The sequence below is a fragment of the Choloepus didactylus genome, chromosome 5 (assembly GCF_015220235.1).
Source record: "Choloepus didactylus isolate mChoDid1 chromosome 5, mChoDid1.pri, whole genome shotgun sequence".
Taxonomy (NCBI): Eukaryota; Metazoa; Chordata; class Mammalia; order Pilosa; family Megalonychidae; genus Choloepus; species Choloepus didactylus.
This window is the reverse complement of record NC_051311.1, coordinates 93,049,573-93,071,326: the sequence shown is the minus strand read 5'-3', so window position 1 is coordinate 93,071,326 and position 21,754 is coordinate 93,049,573. Positions and strand designations below refer to the sequence as shown.

At 31.7% G+C, this 21,754-nt stretch overlaps 1 protein-coding gene across 2 annotated transcripts in view; it reads right to left on the bottom strand.

Annotated features, from left to right (window-relative positions):
- PTPN12 (protein tyrosine phosphatase non-receptor type 12) overlaps positions 1 to 21,754 on the bottom strand; it is a 115,265-nt gene that overhangs the window by 51,960 nt on the left and 41,551 nt on the right. For both annotated transcript variants that reach the window (XR_005217003.1, XM_037836496.1), the window contains exons 3-9: positions 16,389 to 16,465; positions 14,782 to 14,877; positions 13,170 to 13,208; positions 10,064 to 10,135; positions 6,891 to 6,950; positions 4,916 to 5,058; positions 1,449 to 1,515 (exon numbers count right to left, since the gene is read on the bottom strand). Coding sequence is in view for 1 of the 2 variants with exons in the window: in XM_037836496.1 (XP_037692424.1) it covers positions 1,449 to 1,515; positions 4,916 to 5,058; positions 6,891 to 6,950; positions 10,064 to 10,135; positions 13,170 to 13,208; positions 14,782 to 14,877; positions 16,389 to 16,465 (554 nt within the window). In the remaining variant the exon portion in view is untranslated. The remainder of the gene's footprint in view (positions 1 to 1,448; positions 1,516 to 4,915; positions 5,059 to 6,890; positions 6,951 to 10,063; positions 10,136 to 13,169; positions 13,209 to 14,781; positions 14,878 to 16,388; positions 16,466 to 21,754) is intronic.

Below are 21,754 nucleotides of genomic sequence, written 5' to 3'. Positions count from 1 at the left end.
ATGATCATATTTGATATTTAGGCAACTTGTTTGGAACAGAGAAGATGCTAGTCTATAAGGGGGTTATACTAGTAGAGTTTTATTGCAGCAGTCTAAAAAAAAGGATAGAATGGTGGGAACAGATTTGAGGGATATTTCTGAGGGAGAATTATTAGAACTTGATAATCAACAAAAATGGAGTGATGAAGATGGAAGAATTGAGAATGATTCCCAGGTTTACTGGTACATTAGAAGATTTTTATACCAAGTCTTAACTTAAGGCCTAAGATTATACTTATGCCAAATGCAATCAAATGGGGACTATGTTCAAAATACACAATTTTTGAAATAATCAGTTTATTTTCTTTGCTGGCATTCATCTAAGTGCCTCTTCCCATCCATTGTTAATATTTGCCTTTTAAGTTAAAAAGTGATAGAATTCTAGTTAAGTTATATTCACTTAAAATTTCTCATTTGAAAATTAGGAAATGATTATAGCTTTTGAGGAATACAAAAAGAAAATTTAACCCCAGAAGAAACTTAAAATTTAAATATTCTCTAACAAAGAATGAAAAAGGGAAAAAAGCAGAGGAAAAAAGAGAAGAAAGGAAGAAAAGGAAGAAAAGAAAAAGAAAGTAATAAACATTTATTAATTCTATTTTATACAAGGCACAGACTGACACTCATAGAAACTCTAAAGCTACAAAGAATTAAAAGCTCTTCTCTACTGCAGAGAAAAGGAACAAATTAGGGAACCAGCATATAAAACAAATCTACATCCAATGTATACTTGTGTTTTTTAAATCTCTGAAGAAGGTTATATCATTTTTATCTTTGTATCCTCCATAGCTTCAAACACAATTTCTTGGAAATAGTAGTGGTAGTAACAACAACAGCAACAGTAATAATAACTGACACTGAACTGAGCACTTGCTACATGCCACCCAGAATTCTAAAGAACTTTACACAGGTTAACTTACTCAATGACTACCTTATGAGTTATTACTATTATGAGCCCCATTTTCAGATGAAGAAATAAGAAACTCAACCAAGGTCCTGCAGCAAGTAAATGGCAGAGCCAGAATTTTAATCTGGACAGCTTGACTCCAGAGATGGCACTCTTAACCACCATACTACTTCTGGTAAGCAAAAATATTTATGGAACTGAATATACTTACACCTAGAATAAATACGAAAGACAATGAAAATTCTGTATTTGGAAAAATCAATGCAAGGATTACATCCCTAATGCAGGTTTTAACCAAGAACAAATTAAGTGACACCCTTACCCTGAGTCAAGGCAATATGCATCATTTATATTTTTTAACTACCTTCATTTCTTTTAACAAGCTACTTCTAAAAAAATAACATGTATAACAAAATTTATGTTATAACTTACTGCAATTAATCACTGTTTGAAAATCATAATAGATAAATTGAATATAATGCCACATAAAAGTTATTCTTACCCCAGCTTTTAGTAAATTCCATGTATAATCTATGGCACAAATGGCACCTGTTCTTCCACAGCCTGCACTATGGATATAAAGTTTGAAAAAGCATTTGATTTTTCTGATTAAAAGAGAGGCATAATAACAAATTTGACTGGACATGTTAATATTCAGAAACCAAAATATCATTTAAGAAATTCAAGAAAACTTTACTTCTTTAAAAAACTACAACTTAAAAGTATGGGCATGGTAAACATGCTTAACATTAGTATTTATATCTTGTTTTTATTTAAGGAACTCTTAAGAGTGAGTGACTCACAGCCTACCTAGGAACACTGATTAATGTTTTTCAGTTCAGGACACCTAGGATCCTTCACTTTGGAAGTCTAATTGTTCCTCAGAAAACCTGTCTAGCTAACTCTTTCTTGCAGAGATAAATTTATTCTATGTTCTGGATGGCTCTGGTGCTTTAGACTATTGGAGAAACAGTACATCATTTCAATCTGGAAAAAGTGTAGAAAAAATGAAGAATGCTGGAAGTCCTAGAGATAGGTTTGAATACCAACTGTGGTTTCATTAAAAAACAAGACAAAAACATTTTAGAGCAACTGATTATGAAAGGAGGCATATCATTATGAGTAATTAAACATTATTGTCATCACCAGAGTAATTGTGAGGCATAAAAAAAGCATTTAAATGCATATTTTTAAGCTTTTAGAAGTATCATTTGTTAAACAAGTAACCTAAAAAATTCCCAATAGAAGTACACTATAAGAAACTTAGAATGAATGTAAAACAGCCCTTAATAATAAATTTCAATAATATTGATCTATAACTTTTGATAAATTTGCTAATTCTGTACATTTCTAGAATTTTACAGGTAAAGTTACTAGGACTAAATTATAAATATTTAAAACTTGATAGTTATAAGTGTGATATTGCTAAGTCATAGAAAACTGGGTCAATAAAACACAATAGAAATTTCAGAAACATACATGAATACAAGTATTTTCTCCAATCAAAGGGAAAAAGATTGGACAAGTCAATAAACGGTATTGGGAAAGTTAATTAATAAAGAATAAAGAGCCAAAATTAGATTCTTATCTCATACCTTAAATATTTCTAAAAGCTCCAGATAAATCCATTGTAATTGTAATTAAAAAAAACTATAAAAGTACTAAATAATATAAGCAAAGATTTATGTAGTATTGTTTTCTAGACATATCTCAATAAATAGAAACCTAAATGGAGAGAGTCACAATTATGACTACATAACAACTTAAAATGTATGTATTGGCAAAACATAAGCAGAATTAAGACATGAAAAATACTTGCAACACACAACTAAAAGTTAATATCCTTAATATACAAAGAACTTATATAATTAAGATGAATGTTTGCTCTAAAAAAAATTGGCCAAGTATACAAATGAGCAATTCACAAAAGAATATAAATGATCAAAAAAAAAAGTAAAAAGGTTGAACAGTACTGTCAAAGAAAATGCTTGCCTGTTACACTAGCATTTAAAAAAAAATAAAAAGCTAACACAGTATTGGAGCAGGAGGGGAAATAATCCCTCATCCACCCCACATACTATTAGTGGTAGAATTAATTGGCATCAATTTTCTGGAAAACAAAAATTTAATTACTTATTAAAAGCATGGAAAAGTTCATGTTCTCTGATCTAGAAATTCAACTTCCAAATATCTATCCTAATGAAATAATTACAGATGTGCTAAAAAAAATGTCACCTGAAGATTGGGCATGGGACATTTAAACTGTTGTTTAAAACAGCTGAAAAATTACAAGGGAAGGGATAATAAATTAAATGCCAAAAAACGGAAGTTAAATATAATGAATTGTATAAGCACAATATGTTACATAAGAATATCTGTGTGCTCTAGAGAGATGCACATGATACGTTAAATGAGGAAACATCCTTTAAAACACACACACAAAGGCCATATACTGAAGTGTTGACAACACTTATAAGTGATTTCCTTCCTTTTACATATATATTTTCTAAATCACTACAGTTAATATACAATTTGGCTGTCTAAAAGATATTAGTCAATGCCATTACAATCAGGCCAAATAGATAAGAAAACTATCATTAGTGCTCTATCTCCACTAAAAAAAAATCCTTCTTTGCCTTTTAACTATTTCAGTAATTAACCGGTAAATTTCTAAGTCTAAAATAATTTCATTTACTTTTTTGTAACAAATATGAATGCAGACACAAGTCACTTAGAGTGGTAAACTGATAGCTTGAAGAATAATCTAATATAAATTAAAAATTAAGAGTAGAAAAATTGCCTCAGCTAACTTTTATTTTGTAAGAACTCATATATTAACTTACCTAATGAAATTCCAAAAATTAAGTTTTAAAATGCCCTCCTCATCACCCTTATTATAATGCCACCTATTTTCCAAAGGTACTGCAAGTGTTTTCATGTTTTCTCGACTAATTTGCTTTCATTTTAAAAGGGTGTTCACCATTAACATTCCCAAAGCCACAATACAAATTCAGCTTAAAAAACCAAAGCCAGGTGGCTACATACCCTCTATTTAAAATTAAAAGTCATCCAATGGGGCAAATAATCTTTTGAAACTACAGTAAGTACTATGAGAAGAGTCATAAGTAGTAATCTGGAGGCCACCTGGGGTAGATAGGTTGTCAAAGGCAGGGTACAAAGGACAGTCAATATTTAAAAATATAGGAATTACACAGATAATTATGATCTATGCACCAGAACAGGCATCCTTTTTTTTTTCAATAGTTTTATTCACATACCATACAATCCCAGAACAAGCATTGTTATTTTCTTCTACTGACAAGAAAATAAGGACTTCCTCCTAACTAATTGCTCTGCATTATAAACAGGGTAGTGTGGTTTGTCAGTTGGAGAAACACGGTAACAGAAATAATAATCCAAAATGTTAGATTAAGAGCAGTTATTTTAAATTGATTTATCTTAGATAAAATATATTATAGAATTTCATCCCCACAAGTATAGAATTAACTGCCCACCCCCAAGAATAAATGATGTCATATTCATCAGCCCAAATGTTTGGTTCTCAGGACTTCTATCCATGGAAAAATGTTTTCCATGTGGATCGTTTCTTTTGTAATACAAAGAGAATATTATTGCAGTATTAACTTTATAAAGAAGAGTATGATGGACATCTATGAGACTATAAGTGCTAACTGATGAATAGTAAAAAGAGAGTGTTCTATAGCTTTCCACCACATGAGTTATATTTTCATATAGATGATTCTGTGTTTTAATGGAACATTATTCTAAATAATCTTTCAACCAGATCGTAATAAACTCAGTTTGCAAGGCCTCAGTCTCAAATGTACTATATCAAGCCTAGAAAAAATTCATGATTACTCCTATCACATTAATGCAGAAATAAAAACTATTTAACATCAAACTTAAAAGAAAATGCTGTATTTAAATACTTGGAAAATTCTTTTGTACCTGCAATGAATACAAATAGGTACATCTTCATGTTCTTGGTACTTCCTCATTAAGCTGATCATGTCCAGAATTGAATCAAATGATGAAGGAACATCATGGTCTGGCCAGTTTACATAATGAAACTGATATAGCCTACGAGACTCCTTGAAGAAAACAGAAATTCAACAATTTTGAAAATACACTTGCAAGTTTTCTAAGATATCTGTGTGGGATTTAGCATTGCCCTTGAGTAAACAGTAGCACACATCTGACTGCTTACCACGTACCAGGTACTGATCTAAGTGCTTCACACATAAAAATCATTTAATCCCCATGTAACCAAATGAGGAAGGTACTGTTAATATTATCCTCATTTTAAAGGTAAGGAAATTGAGACAGAGATTAAATAACTTGCCTAAAGTTTCACAGTAAATGACAGATGTGGGATCTGAACTCAGGCGGTCTTATCTATATAACCTGCTACACTATCTATATTATACTGTTACACTATATATACACTATTGCACTAATCCTTAGTCTTAAGTGGATGAGAAATATAACATGTCAGGATGAATGGTAATTAGAAGACTAACAGAATATTTAAGCTGAAAAAGAATTTAGAAATCAACTTGTCCCCTACCCCAAACCCACTTGTCTTATTCTAGATAGCGGTTCTCAAAGTATGGTCTGAGTTCCCATGAGCATGAAACCATTTTCATAATAATACTAAAGGGCTATTTGCCCTTTTACTTTCATTATCTCATGAGTGTACAGTACTGTTTTCCAAAGGCTGATGATGTCATCACTTAGACAGCTAGTAGGATGTTTGTGTATTCATGTATTTCAATTTTTTTTAGTTTTAATTTTGAATATAGGGAATATTAAAATATATAAAATACATAATACACATCTAAAAAAAGTTCTTTGGGATCCCCCAGTAATTTTTACAAATGTAAAGGGGTCCTGATACCAAAAGCTTGAAAAAACATTTTTTTAAATGTTGAGAATTGCTGTTCTAGGTGTTTAATAGAAAGAACACTGCTTTGAAGCTAGACAAAACTGGATTCAAATTCTACTTTTGCCACTTACTGAATAACTTGAGGTAAGCTACTTAAATTTTCAGGAGCAAAGGAGATAACTATATTTACTATCATGAAGTTAGGAGGATTGAGATGCCTGACACAATGTAGAAATACACTAAGGTAGGTATCATTATTACTACAGATTAAAAAAATAAGAGGCCAATGTATAATAAATGAGTCGTCTAAAGGGACATGATTATTTAAGTCACTGGGGAATAAGAGTACTGCAACCCAGTTCTGCTTCTAAACAGGAAAGTAGGAGGCTCTGGGTATATTTACAAACAGACAAGTTGGGTAAGAATGACATGGCCAAGAATTAAGTAATTTATGGCCAAGCTGAATGACTTACAATGGTTTAAAAACTAAGAAGATAAAAGTGAGAGTTGAGTAAGAAGCTAACAGGCATTCTCTAATGTCCATCAAGTTTTTCTCTGATTCCTAGAGAAATTATTTTATTTAGCTTTGTATCATTAACACCAGTCAAGGGCCTAAGTAAAAACTATATTTATATAATGAAGACTTAGCCATCACGGTAGCTGGTCTCCTTCTATAAAATTGTGAACTAGTAAAAGTGGGTAATAATAATGTAAATAATAATATAATCTGCTTACTGCAATAGAGGAAAAATATTTGCAGCAAAGAGAGCATAACTATTCCAAATACAGTAAACTTTAATTCAATTCACAGAAAGTTATTCTAGGTAAGTTAAAATTTACATTACTTTATTATCTAACTTGATAAACATAAAGGCTCAAGATACTAAAGAAAATATTACACTCTGAATTTTTCTTCAATATACAAAAAAAAAAATTAACAAATCTCCATTAATTAGGTAAGATAAGATAATATGCTATTTATATATCTTCTCTTTGAAAACTATCCTTAGAGACTACCCCTAAATGGAAAATACTTACATTTTGAAATTCAAGTAAGAGTGTCCTAATGAAGTAGTCTGTTCTTGCTTGTTCAGCTTCCTAAATAAAAGGAAACACTTTTGAGTCTGTGAGAACATTAAAACATAAGCAACACACAAAAACTTGTTTAAATTCCACAATACAAAACTAACTTTTAAAATGCCAGGTATGCCTGATAATTATAAAAACAACCATTCTAAAAATCATGAAGTTGTTTATTTAAGTTTTATTTACAGATTTTTTTTCCCAAAACAGAAGGGGCTCTTAACCAATTACTTAGTCAGGGGTCTGTCATCTCATAAAATATTTGCAAAGTAATAACTAACCCCCAGAATCATATAATAAAGCAGAAAAAAAGAGTAGTGATAAAAAAGCCTGTCCACTTAATTTAGGCTTGTTGTCTTTATCTGAAACTATTATTTTATCTGCAACTATTATTTATTTATTTTTATTATTTATCTGAAACTATTACTTTCTTTTAAGAACCAAATATTAATGCTCATTATGTATGTTCAGAATGCCCACAGAAATAATACAAACAGAATGCCTCTCCTCAATACCTACCACCATATCCCATCTTCAGCCATTCTATCTTTCCATAAGGCTTGATTTTCCCTACCCAACATTCAACGCTCAGTTAACTGATGGCAACTGGGGAAGGAAGGGAACGTACTCAGAAAACTTCAAATTATTATTTTATTTGATGATTTAACATAACCACTTTAAAAGTCTCTTATTGTCATTGAGTCAAAGTACCCAGAATGAAGCCTCTACATCATTTTGTCACTGAGCAAACTCTTCTTTTTTCCTTATTAATTAAAACCACAGACTAGGACAGTGATTCAACGGCAATAGGTTATGCTGTTTTATTAATGAAAAAGATATCCAATATTATTCCTAGTTTAAATTTTTTAAGTCATTGCAATTTACTTTGAACTTCTGGAATAACATCAAGAGGAAGGTATACGTTTTACTTTTATCAAAAAAAGAGCATGAAACAGAATATTAGTCCAACATTTAACTTTTCCTATAAAGTGTCAGCAAGTACATATGTTTGGTTTTGCAGGCCATAAAAGTCTCTGTCTACTCAACTTTGCTGTTGTGAAAAATAGTATGTTAAAATGAATGGGTGGGGTTGTGTTTCGAGAAAACTTTATACACAATATAGGCAGCCGGCTGGATTTGATGCATGGGTAATGTGCCAAATCCAGTGTAGTTAGTTAAGTGCAGCAACATGTGATTAATGTCCTGCTACTAGACCACCTCCATCTACTACCACTTTACCCTCCTTCTCAACCCCACACCAAGAGAGCTCCATATATTATCATTTCTTTGTCTCAAATATTTTGTTGCTAAGTAGTTGAGACACACACTATGGCTATTTTCACCAACTTGCCTTCCATTTATAAATTTGATCTTCTTTTCCAGTTAAGTCTGTGGTAACAAATCCTAAATTGCTGCTAATATGACCACAGGGCATACAAATTACTTTCCAATTTGAAATCTTAAAAGAAAAATTTTGTTTCAGGCACTGTCAAAATTAAACTAGCTATTACTAATCAAATCAAATGCATATCAAGAGGACTTTTAAACTGTTTATTTTTTAGTTCAATTGAAAAACCACAGCAGAAAGTCAACTCACCCTTTTCCAAAATATAAACTCATTCTGTTCTCTATTCATTATTGTGAAATTGTTTACTATTCTTTTTTCCCAACTGTTAAAAAAAGTTGCTTTGCTGTTGAATATTAAGCGTTACATGTTTTCACTTGAATTGTGACATTTACTACAGTTAACTTTTTTTAAAAACTTTATCAAAAAATTAAAAAAACAACTTTTCAAACAAAAAATGAAACAAGGGAATAAGAAAAACAAATAACCTAAAATAACTTACCGTTATCTTATTGCATTTAAATTTACAAATGTTTGACACAACCACACTGTGTAAGAACTAGGTTTCCTAGACTGCCCAGGACCTAACATGGTAGAACACTTTCTGGATTGGTGAGGGGGAAGGTGTTCCCCAACTGAAGTAAGACAGTGTGGTATGTACTTGTTATGATTCATTCCAAGTAATATAAAATACCATAGGATTCTTTTATTTTTACACTTAACCTACAAACAGTTAATTCTAACCAAGACTTTAGAGGATTGACTGCATATTAAATCCAGTCAATTCAACTATGAGTTATATTACAAATATCACATTACATTTTTAAAGGAGACAGAGTAACACAGCTTGGTTCCTTTTCTATATCAACTTAGAAAGCCCTGAACTTTTAGTACACTCCTGAGGAATTAAGAAATCATAAATACAAAGTAAGTTGTAAAATCATGGCCTCCTGGAGCTCACCAATAGCAAATAAAATCTTAGAAATTATATTTCATTTAACCATAGAAAACAAAGTAAAAAACAGGTCATTTTGAGATGGGGAAGTTATTAATTGTATTAATGCTCAATTATGATCTTTTTGGTTGAGTAAGTAAAACATTATGTCTTTTGCCCTCTTTCTTCCTTCTTTGTTTCTGTTTATTAGTTCATTTTCTTAGCTTTTGCTGTGTAGTTTTAGAACCTGAATTTAACTCATTTCCAGAAGTCATTAAATAGTAAGGTACATATCTAAATTTCATATGAAAGTATCTGCTGTAATAATTACCAGGGTCCTATAGTTTTTTAAGTGAAAACAATCAATCAATCTTTTTTCCCAGGAAGGCAGTTCTCAAACCCACCTTTCTACATAATTACGACAATTCTGGGGAGCATAATATATCTATGAAAGGTTAACATGATACACTACATTTCAGTCGTCTAGGGCTTTTCCCATTTATTCAATTAGAAATGAATACTTTAAACCAATTTCCAAAACACACTATTACTCCTTTTACTCTTATAGACACAAATACTTCTTATCAATTGATATAAGACTAACACAGAGCTAACAAAAGTAGGTACAAAGAAATTGTACATTTATAAAAAGTCATTCCCAAAGCCTCTAAACTTAAGACGATAAAAATATTACTAATTATTGTTTCTTACGAAGTAAGTGCATATTTACATGTAAGCATTATATATATTACACTGCATTACTATGTATATATAGCATATTACAATCTAAGTCTTCAGTGTAGCAGGTCAATTTTCTGATTAAATAACGTAATAAAAATAGATACTTACACAAGATATCTTAAATGGTGCAAATGTTATAGGGTCTTCTCCATACAAAGGCCAGTAGCGTTCACATTTTTTCTGTTATCCAAATAAAAGTTAGTAAGCAATCTATATGATAGTTTTTCTTAAACTTTTACAAATATTTTATGCCCTAGGGTTCAGCTTGCTATTCCTTCCAGAAAATAGAAAAAATGCCATCAGTAGGGCAAGAAGATGAGAGAGCTTAGATTTATCCAACTGTTCTTTAAAGTAACTATCATATCTTCTCCAAGATTAGCCATAACATCTTTATTAATGTAAGTGTAAGACCCTTCTCTAAAAAAGAAAAGGGAAGCAAAAAAAAAAAAAAAAAAGTTGCCAGCACAATGAGGGCCATTTAGTATAATGGTTTTCTAGCTATTACTGGAAAGTTTCAATATTTGCATAACATGAGTATCTTGATAATATCTGGCTGAATTTTCATTAAGTGTAAAATCTGAGGTGTAGCAGTAAGAGTACTCTACATGCTATCAGAAGAATTTTGCAAGTACTAATTTTACTGTTTTATTGACCTTCAATTTCATCACCTGTAAAAATAGGATGAATAATCCTTGTTTTACAGGTTATTGTGAGCACTAAGTAAGAGTTTATTTCAAACATTCTATCAATGGTAAAAACCCTATATAAAGCTTTTCTTTGTATAATCAGTTTCCCCTTTTACGCTCCCATTTTAAACAACTATAGAAACAGAACGCTCAAATTTCATTATCAAACCCAACATTTAAGTAAACATTTAAGTAAGCCAATGATAAACCTAATGTTATAGAAAATTAAGTGATTCTGTTAAAGATGCAAAGAAATGATGCAATTTTTCTCAAGACCCAATAAAAGGAAAGTAAGGTGGCCATCCACCTTAAAATAAACCTTCTGGCAAGTAAAAATACACCAGTCCAGGAATTTCTGGTTAAATTCTCATAGTTGCAAATACTGTAAATCGAGTAGTTACCTATAGGCTGAAATTAACTACCAGTTGACAATTCTACTCACAGGGCAATAAAGCAGAACTATCTAGTGTGTCAGTTTAGTTTAGAATAAATATTATTAATATTATGGGAGGTTTAAAACCACAAGTAATGTTCAAACCTTGGTAAAAAGTATATAAAAAGCTAAAATTAATTATTTTGAGGGTTTTGGGTTTTTTGTTTTTTACTTCTACCTGGTAAAAGTTTTAACCTTTTCAAGTGGACAGAAAACAGGCTATAAGAGACAAATTTAGGTAATGTTTGAAAGCAGTGTGAATAATAAGCACCTCATTCAGATCAGCAGTGACTGAGTTAGGAGTATATTGGTATTTATATTCCAGCTATAAAACTCAAAACAACTGTACCAAAGTTGTGTGTTAAAACACCAGATATATAATCTCTAATTCTGCAGGTGGGAATTATTTTCATTTCAGAGATGAGGAAACTGAAGGCAGTACATTGTACCATGGTCAAAATACTACCAATGAGTAAGTCTGTCTGATTTCAATATCTGTGCTATTTCTATTAGATTACATTCAAAGTCAAGATCAAAATCAAAGTTATCATACAAAAATTCATAGGACTCATCATTCACAGTCTACTACTAACAAAGCACTATGAATCTTAAAACATTTAGCTTCAAAATATTTTACACTTGATACAACTTAATTTTTCTTCAGGTACTACTGATACACTAATACTACAACTATTAATGGTTGAACTTACTAATAGAATGGAAAGAAAAATCAAACCTAAACCTCAATAAAAACTTAAGGAAACACTAGAAACATAAGAAGAATGAAACTGAAATTTCCTAATATAATCAATTAATATTAATGAGATTGACATATACAGTAACAATGCTTAAACAGATAACTTAATTATTTAATAATTTCTCAGTCTGTATATTTTCTAATACTAGATGTTCTTTTTCTGGATGATATTACTTTAACACTTCCACTACTGGAAAAGAATGTAGATGGAAGAATGACAGACACCCTAAGTTAAAATAAGGTTTTCTATTGATATAATGCAGCCCACATAAGTGAAAGATGTAATGTATTGCTTTATGCAACATATTCCTCATTGAAAAAATTTTAATAAGAATTTTTATAACTTAAAAATGATTTTTAGTTTAAATAATGAACCACATTAGTATACGGTAATTGCCAATAAACACCACAAAATTTCTTTGATTGGTTTGTCACATTTACAGAAGGACACACTTATTTTTCCTTTAAATACCTATTCCCAGTAAATACATTATTATCTAGGAATTGATACAGAACAGGCATCACAATAGTTTGGAAGCTAATATCACTTGTACGAAGCACAAAAATACCAATGTTAAAAAATCAGAGTAGGAAATTTTCCTCTCCAAGTTTTGAAGACCATATAAACAAATTAAATAAATAAACAGATATTTGTAAACAGATAAATTGGGATATTCAAGCCGTGAACTGATGATAACTAATCAGGATTATTTTATTTAAAACATTTTCATTTGCTCAATTTCATTCTTACTTTTAAATACCTCTCTAATTCAGTCTATAAATTAAAAGAGCTTATTTTACTTATAATGCCATTAAAAACTAAGACTACTGCATAGCAATTCACAATTAAGTGTATCATAAAATGATTTCCTAGGAAATTTTACATGGGGGTTTTAAGTATTCAAGGAATACGATGCATACAACCGACTTTCATGTTTAGAAGATAGAAAGAGAGAGAGAGAATAGAATGATAAAACAAATGTGACAAAATATTAAAAGTTGGTGGAACTGAATATCTGGGTGGGAAGTATGTTGAGCATTCTCTATAAAGGTTTTGTGTTATTTTTGCAACTCTCCTATAAGTTTCAAATTATTTCAACATTAAAAGTTTTTTAAAATGTACTTCTGAAATGTAACAAAATAAAGTTTATATGTTTTAGAGATTATTTTGTTCCTATTATCAATTAAAAGCAATAGCAGCACCAAAAAGAGAATGAAAATGTGTTTTGACTACACAGGCTCAAAATATAATAAAAGACCAGGAATATACATCCCTAAAATTGAAGTGATAAAAGGTACACTAAAATTATTTTTTGAGTGTAAAATAGGTACACATACCCTTCCCATCTCAAATTCTCGACAGGCCATTACAATGATCTAAAAGAAAGGAGGGAAGGAATGGGATAAAGAATAGTTCAGTTAAACACAATTTTACATTTGTAATATACAAATTTCAAGAATTACTTTTTACCATAGGCAAAAGTATACTTGGAATATCCAAAAAAAAATAGCAGTTTTACTACTAAAAGTAGTTCTACTGTTAATGGTATTAAAATCATGGCTTCCAAAGGTCTAATTATACAGCAAAAAAATAAAATTGGCTCCAATTAACATAATATATTTAATTGAAATCATATGACTTAATGTACACCTGACTTTTGAAATTCTATGAAAATACAACTCTTAGTATTACATATTTTAGTATTATATATTTTAAACAAATTTAATAAAAGTATATAAAAACTGAATGCATTTAATGTAACACTGCCTTTAAACATAAAGGTTATTACATCTGCTTTCCCCTTATCATTTTATAATGTAAACTTTCCAACATACAGCAGAGTTGAAGACACTGTATACCCAACACCTATATTCTCCCATAACATTTCACTTTGTTTTATCATACTTATCCCCTCTATCTACCCATCAATCAACAATATTTTTAATGCATTTCAAAGTGAACTGCAGAGATTCATATACTCTAAATAACTTAAGCATGCATATCATTATCAAGAATTTAATATTTTTACATTGCTTAGTGTTTTCCCCTTGAGGTAAAATATACATACAATGAAATACACAAATCTTAAGTGTATATTCTTCAAGTTTTACAAAATGCATAGTACTGTACAACCCAAACTCCTATCAAGACATAGGAAGTTACTAGCATCCAGTAAGTTCCTTCGTGCCCTTTCCCAGTAAATCCCTAACTACATCTGATTTTTAATTGAAATACCAACAAACACCAAGGACTTGATTTTCCTACTTTCAAATCTTTCACTAATAGAGGATGCCATTTTTTTAAGAATCATTCTGATTCAACAGAAAATACTCATTACAATTCCCATGAAAGTGGAATGAGAACCATATATCACTGATTTTCTACATCTATAAAACCAAAACCATCACCATATCAAATGCCTGGGCTCCAAGGGTGATATATGGTAGTACAGTGTGGCTCTCTGCAGTATCCTAAGCCACTCATTCCCCTGCTTCTAAACCCAAGCTTACACTATTTCACTTTACTCAACAGAGCAGAAGAGACAAAAATGGCAGTGACTTGCTATGCTTCTAACTAAATGGGCTGGGGCGGCAGGGGGGCAATTCTGCAAATTCTCTTAAATGTTTGCACTATCATAACATTTTATCAGCCTATTAAAGCACTCATTATTTTCTGCATTTTATAAGTTATCTGGTAGCTATCTTTAGAAGTTACTGAATTAGGACAGGATTTAAAGTATTATCGCACTCTCTTAAAATATTTTGATTAGTTTGTGAGAATTTAATGAAATATCCCAGAAATTGGTATCTGTCTTTCTAGTATTCATTAGCTATTATTAAACATATCACTATGGCTATTAAGTCCTCTCATTCCCTCCTTCAGTAAAACATCCTATGTCATTATATATAATACTTCTCAAAATTATGTAAAGAAAAATAAATTACTTACTACAACATTATACTCCCATATCATCCTCCAAAAATCTATAACTGTATTTGCTAAAGGTCCTTGGGTTGCCACATATGCTTTTGGTCCATAGACACCCTAAAATGGTTAAAAGCAAATTTCACATTTATTATGATTATCAAAAATGTTTGTGACCTAAGGTCCAACATTTCAAAATTTTACTAGTAATACTGCTGTTTTCACTGAAAACATTTACAAATTATTTTTACTTCACAGAACATAAAACAGGGCAAAATAGATTATATTCAGTTTAGCTTTTGGTGAAATATTACTTCTGTGTATTTATTAAACATGGAACATCAAATTGGTAATTAAGGACCAATAATAAAGGACCAATTGCAAAGTTATTATTTACCTAGGAATTAAAAACAAAAGCCCATTAGTTGGTTAACAAAGTTAACTGTAGCAGAAACATCAAAACAAGTTTTGATTCTAAAAACAATACCAAAACCACTTAACAGTTCTTTCTTAGTTTTAGGTAGCTATGGAAGAATCTAGCTAGCTATTCAATTTAAAGTTTCATGAGCATATACTATACAGATTTCTAATAATAAGTCCAAGAATTTACCAGAATAGCTGACTAAAATACAAAACCAGCATATGTGACTCTCATAGAATGAATCAGTGTCATTAGTGCAATTTAAAACTAGAGCTTCTAACAATATTCCTTATAAAAGATGAACAGTGACAACAACTGAAACATCAGGTCATCTAATTAGCTTTTCTTTAACCTATTAGTTTTGGTTTCTGCTCCAATTATAATTAAAATTGTCGAAAAAAAAGTTCCTACTTGAAACCATGATTGTTCAATGTTGACATTTAATTTTATTACATAACTATTACCCTTAATTTTCCGTCAACAAAATCACATATGTATAAATACCATATGTAAATTAACTACAAACAATACTATATTCCGAAAGATTCAAAGAACACAGAAAACCTGGTGAAGCAAAGTAAAGCACTTGACTTAAATGCAATCAAGTGACATTTTGCATCTGTCTCTCTGTTTCCATAACTGTACAAGAATTTGACTGCTTTTGACCAAAAGGTATCCAAACAAAAGTTATCCAAAGACTTAGTTTAATCTGGGATTTGGGTTGCCAACTTGAAACAGTGTTGACTGCCAAAAGTTTTAAATACAAGTTTGTATTTTATAAATTTGATATTAAACAGCAATTCCATCCCTAAGAAATTACTGAAAAGAATAAAGATGTTCATTGTAATACTACCATGAAGAAAAATTGGAAATAACCTTTACAGTTCAACAACACAGAATGACTATGTTTATATGAGTACATTAACTCAAAGGGATAATTGACAAAACGATTAACCAATAAGTATTTATAAACCTTCAACAAAAAAGAAACAAATAAAAAAATTTAATCTCCACAAACATGAAAATAAATAAATATTGTGTATATGAATAAGAAAACTAGAAGGAAAGCACAGAAAAATGGTATGCCAGGGTAGTGATTTTATTTTTATTTATTTTGTTGTGGGTACAAATGGTCAATAAAGTTTTAATAAAACTAGAATGCAGGAAAACATTAATTATGACAGAGAAACCATTTGAAGTTAACACATACCTTAATAAAATTGGCATTGATATAGTCTGAATCTTGAGAAGGAGTCTTTAAAGTCAATTTAACTCGGCTGTGATCAACTAAAAGAAAAATAAGGCTTTCGTAAATTATGCCCTGTTGGCAGATAAATGTTTTATAAAACCGACCACATACCCAGAACTCCAACCCACCCCCAACACAGATACCCAGCTCCACCAACTTTTAACATTTTGCGATATTTGCTTTATCATTCTATCTATTTTTCTTTCTAAAAGTCTTTGCTATTTAAAAGAGCATACCAGGTGATTAATGAACACTAGCTACTGATACACAAGCTCATCTGTCTTATTTTATAAAGTTGGGTGTATTTTCATTTTTAAATGTTTATTTTTTTAAATAAAAGTAATATGCACAAGATTTTTAAAAATCAGACCTTAATGAAAGGTATAAGATGGAAAGTAAATATTCCTCTGTCATTGAATCCCAGGGTTCTCATTCTCCCAACAAAAGAAATTATTAAGGTTCTTCTGTTCCTTCCAAAAATAATTTTTTTCATATACACATATTCTTTCAAAAATCTATACCATGCAATCATACTACACATGCTGTTAGGTACTTTGTTACTTTTTGATTACTGATATATCCTAAACTCTTCCCAGAAGATATACAAATCTATCTTGTTCTTTTTAAAGCTACACAGAATCCCACTGAATGGATGTTTCATTATTTTATCTAACCAGCTATGCTAGTGATGGACAATTAGGCTGAATCATATTTTTTTCTTATAGAAACACTTCTACAGCTTTACATACATCTGTTACCAGCAGAAATGTAGGGTAAATTCCTAACAAGGAATTGCTAATTGCCTTCTAAAAGGTATTTTTATGTAAGAAATTTAAACAAGTATTATTAGTAAGAGTGTCTGGGTCTTATCAAACTTTTCAATTACTGACAATCTAAAAAGTGAAAATATTTTGTTTTGATTTGCATTTCTTGAATTTGGAAATGGTTTAATATGCTTTCATATATTCATTGCTGATTTATATTTTCCATGAACAACTTGTTTATATTCTTTGCCTATTTTTCCATTTGTCTATTTTTTTCCTATTTAAATGAAATCTACGTAAAAAGAGAAAAATCATGTGGAAACAATCTTTGTGAGATGAAGCCAAGCAGAGGCAAAGTTAAGAAATGGAAAAACAAAATTCCTTAGATCCATCATCCAAATGACTTCTTATATAAACTAATCTGAATTGATTTCCATTAGATACAACTCAAATATTTCTAATTAATTTAAGACAATGTGCATTTCCAGATATGCAGTTTGCCATAATTCTCATCTTTTTATACAATTAGGAGGGGCAGACACAGAAAGAGAGAAAAGATCAGGGAAGGCTTCTGAGATTGCTGTATAATAGAGATTTAGAACACATTTAGAAGTAACTTTTTATACTATATTAAATCTATTCTAAGCAAAATGTAAAAAAACAAAATCATGTTATGGTTCTTCCTAATCCAAAACAATAAATATTAAAGGCAAGCAAAATACAAAAAGAAATATGTAAAAATACAGAAGTGGTAACAAATATGAATAAATTTCTTAAACAAAACTCTCGGAGGAATAACTAATAAATAAATAGAGTTTGACATATTTGTCACTGGCCCAAACTTTATATATAGCACTAAGGCCGAGCCCTCCAGTTTTACTGCTGTGTGTGTGTGTGTGTGTGTCTGTGTGTGTGTGTGTGTGTGTGTGTGTGTTTTGTTTTTAATGATGAAATCCTTTTTTAGAAATTTGTAGGAAGAGGTATATAAGAAAGAAATACTAGCCTCTGATTAAAATTACTAACTCTTCACCAAGTTTCCTGCAAAGACAGTGTTTATACGTTAACCAATGCTGTTTTTTATTCTATACCATTCTACATGTCTTTTTTTTTTATTATTATTATTATTGGTCTTAAGTCATTTGGGTTAGAAAATACATATACAAAATAAAATGCTATGATTCCAGTATATAAGAACGGGATATTCCAATAGTTAAGATAATTTGGTTAGGTAACTACACAAGCTTCCTAACACTATATTTGTCAGGGTACCAATTTATCAGCCTAGTTTTTAGTGCACATTAGCCTCTTTTCAAGGTATCTCAAAGTCAAAATCTCTGTGTAATAATTTACCACTGAGCCAGGCTGGCTACAGATAAGCTGGGAAATTTTTCATTGTTAATTTTCTATGATGGAAAATTTGAAGCGTACACAAAAATAGAAAGAATAGTATAATGAATCCCCATATACCTAATACCCAGCTTCAACAATTAATAAAAATTTTGCCAATCTTATTTCATCTATCCCCAATCATATAATAGCTAGGGGCTAGGGAAAGCAAATCAAGTGACTCGATTCAGGGAATATATTGTAATGCAAGACTTTAGTCCCATATCTTGCAGTAAATTTGATTCAGTAATTTCAAGATGAGGTACAGAGGCGCCTTAAAAAGAAAAGAAAAGAAAAGAAAACTTCCCATTTAAATTCTAAAGCACATACACATTTCAAAATGACTCATGCACACAGAGAATGAGTCCAAGATCATATAGCTAGCAAGTAATGGAACCAGGTTTTGAACTTCCAGAGTCAGTACTCTTCCCCATTATATTATGCTGCCACTTAGTAATTCTGCTAATATATGCCGCCCTTTGTGGCCACCACACAGCTGAACAACAAAAAGATAAAGGATTAAATTTAGGCAAAAAAGTCAGTGAGGAAGAGAGGGAAGGAATCAAGAGAAGGAGGAAGTGATCTGACAGAGGGTTATCATAGAAGAAGAAAATTTCACAAACAGGGACCGGTCAAAAACATCAAAATAATTAACAGAAGAGGACAAGTACTGAAAAATGACCACTGACCCTGGCAATTAAAAAGCCACAGGGAGTATTTTCCGAGGAAGATGGCAGGGTAGGGAACTCCAGAACTCACTCCTCTTCCAAAAACAGCTACTGGGAAGCAGAAATTGTCTGAAACAACTACTAACTACTATGGGGCTCTAGAGGCCAGGGGAGCACTGTACAACATCCAGGGAAGAATGGGACAAACAGGCTGAGAAACTGCAGTAAAGAATTGTAACCCCTTCCCCGTGGCAACTGCCAATGGCCATTACCCACTCTCGAGGAGAGCTGCCTCAGGTGTGGTCCCTGGCTGGCTGCTTCAGAGATGAGTGTGGAAGCCCTCCTCCCCAAGGGGTGGGGAGGGAGTGGGGCATGGCTGAATACTGATGATGGCTTTTGACCGGCAAATTTAGATTGCTGGGTCCTGACTCTGAACTGCTGTTTTAGCCTGCCTCGAACAAGGACCATCATGGCCATTGTTTCAACCCAGCCCCCAACAAGGGTGAAAGCAGTGAAGGTTTAAAGACGCAGGGCAGCCTTAGGCATGCCAGGAACAGTATGCTGAAGAGCGCCTTCTGCTGAGCAGGCCAGGAGAGCGCAGTTTCAGGGAACCATCAAAAAGGACTTTTGAATGTCTTTTCTGATCCTCACCCCAGAGCTCTATGAAACTGGTCTGCATCCCCTTTGTTGGCCCCTGGCCCTGTTTTCACTGAGAAATACTGATGGGAAAGTCCTCTTGGGGGTGACCCTCCTCGCAGAAATTACCCACAAAGTAAAAGCAGCTAGAGGAAACGCACCAAAGGAGAATTTAAAAAATTACAGAGGAGACACAAAAGCAAACAAAACAGATCAAGACTCCCAGAGAAGGAACAGAAGAAAGGAAGCCTTCTCCTAGGGGTGAAACTTATTGCACAAACCGTGCAATCTTAAAAATTGTACTGCATACCCAGCCCAAGAATCAGATGAAAAAGAGCTGAAAAAATCTGATCAGTTAAACACAGGCAATTCTAAAGGACTAGAATGAATTGAATCAAGAGCCAAAGAAAAGTCTGAATACAAAGCCAATAAACAATAAAACCCTAAGCAAGACAGAGAAATTTACATTCAGAATAAACTCGTCAAGATAATCAGATGCCTAATTAACAGTAAAACTTACAAGACATACTAAGAAACAAGAAGCTATGGCCCAGTCAAAGGAACAAATTAAAACTTCGGAGGACACACAGAACTTAGAATAACTAATCAAAGAAGTTTAAACAAATCTCCTAAATCAATTCAGGAAGATCGAAAGAAAATATGGCTAAAGATATAGGATATTAATAAGACACTGGATGAGCATAAAGAAGAATCTGAAAGTATGAAAAGAAACATAACAGAACTTATGGGAATGAAAGTCACAATAGAAAAAGATTTAAAATACACTAAAGTCATATCTCAGAAGATTTGAACAGGCAGAAGAAAGAATTAGCAAATTACAAGATCGGACAACTGAAATCTTACAAACAGAAGAACAGATAGAGAAAATAATGAAAAAACTGAACAAGGTCGCAGGGAATTGAATGACAGCATGAAGCATGCGAACATAAGAGTCATGGGAGTCCAAGGAAAAGAAAAGGGAAAAGGGGCAGAAAGAATATGTGAGGAAATATTGGCCGAAAATTTCCCAACTCTTAAGAAAAACATAAATATACATGTCCAAGAAGCACAACGTATTCCAAACAGAATAAAATCCTATTTGACCTACTCTGAGACACATACATATAAGCAGAATGTCAAATGCCAAAGATAATGAGAGAATCCTAGAAGCAGCAAGAGAAAAACCATTGGCCACATACAAGAAAACAGCAACAAGATTAAGTGCCAATTTACCATCAGAAACCATAGAGGCAAGAAGGCAGTGGAATCATTTATTTAAAGTACTGAAAGAGAAAAACTGCCAGCCAAGAAATCTTTACCAAGCAAAACTGCCCTTCAAAAATGAGGGAGAGTTTAATACAGTCACAGAAAAACAGAAACGGAGAGAGTTCATCAACACGAGACCGTCCCTGTAAAAAAATACTAAAGGGAGTTCTCCTGACTCAAAGGAAAAGACAGGAGAGGGAGTCTTGGAGAATAGTGTAGGAATGAAGATTATTAGTAAGGATAAAAAGAGAGACAAGATTAAACTATGATACATAAAAGCCAAAGGATGAAATGGTTGACGTACGTTCTGCCTTTATAGTAATAAAACTGAACGTTAATGGATTAAACACCCCAATCAAAATGGATCAAAAGTATGATCCCTCTATATGCTGTCTACAAGAGGCACACCTTAGACCCAAAGGCATGAATAGGTTGAAAGTGAAAGGTTGGAAAAAGACATTCCATGCAAACAGTAACCAAAAAAGAGCTGAGGTAGCTACACTAATATTGGACAAACTAGAATTTAAATGTAAAACTATTATAAGAGACAAAGAAGGACACTATTAATGAAAGAGGCAATCCACCAAGAAAAAATAACAATCATAGA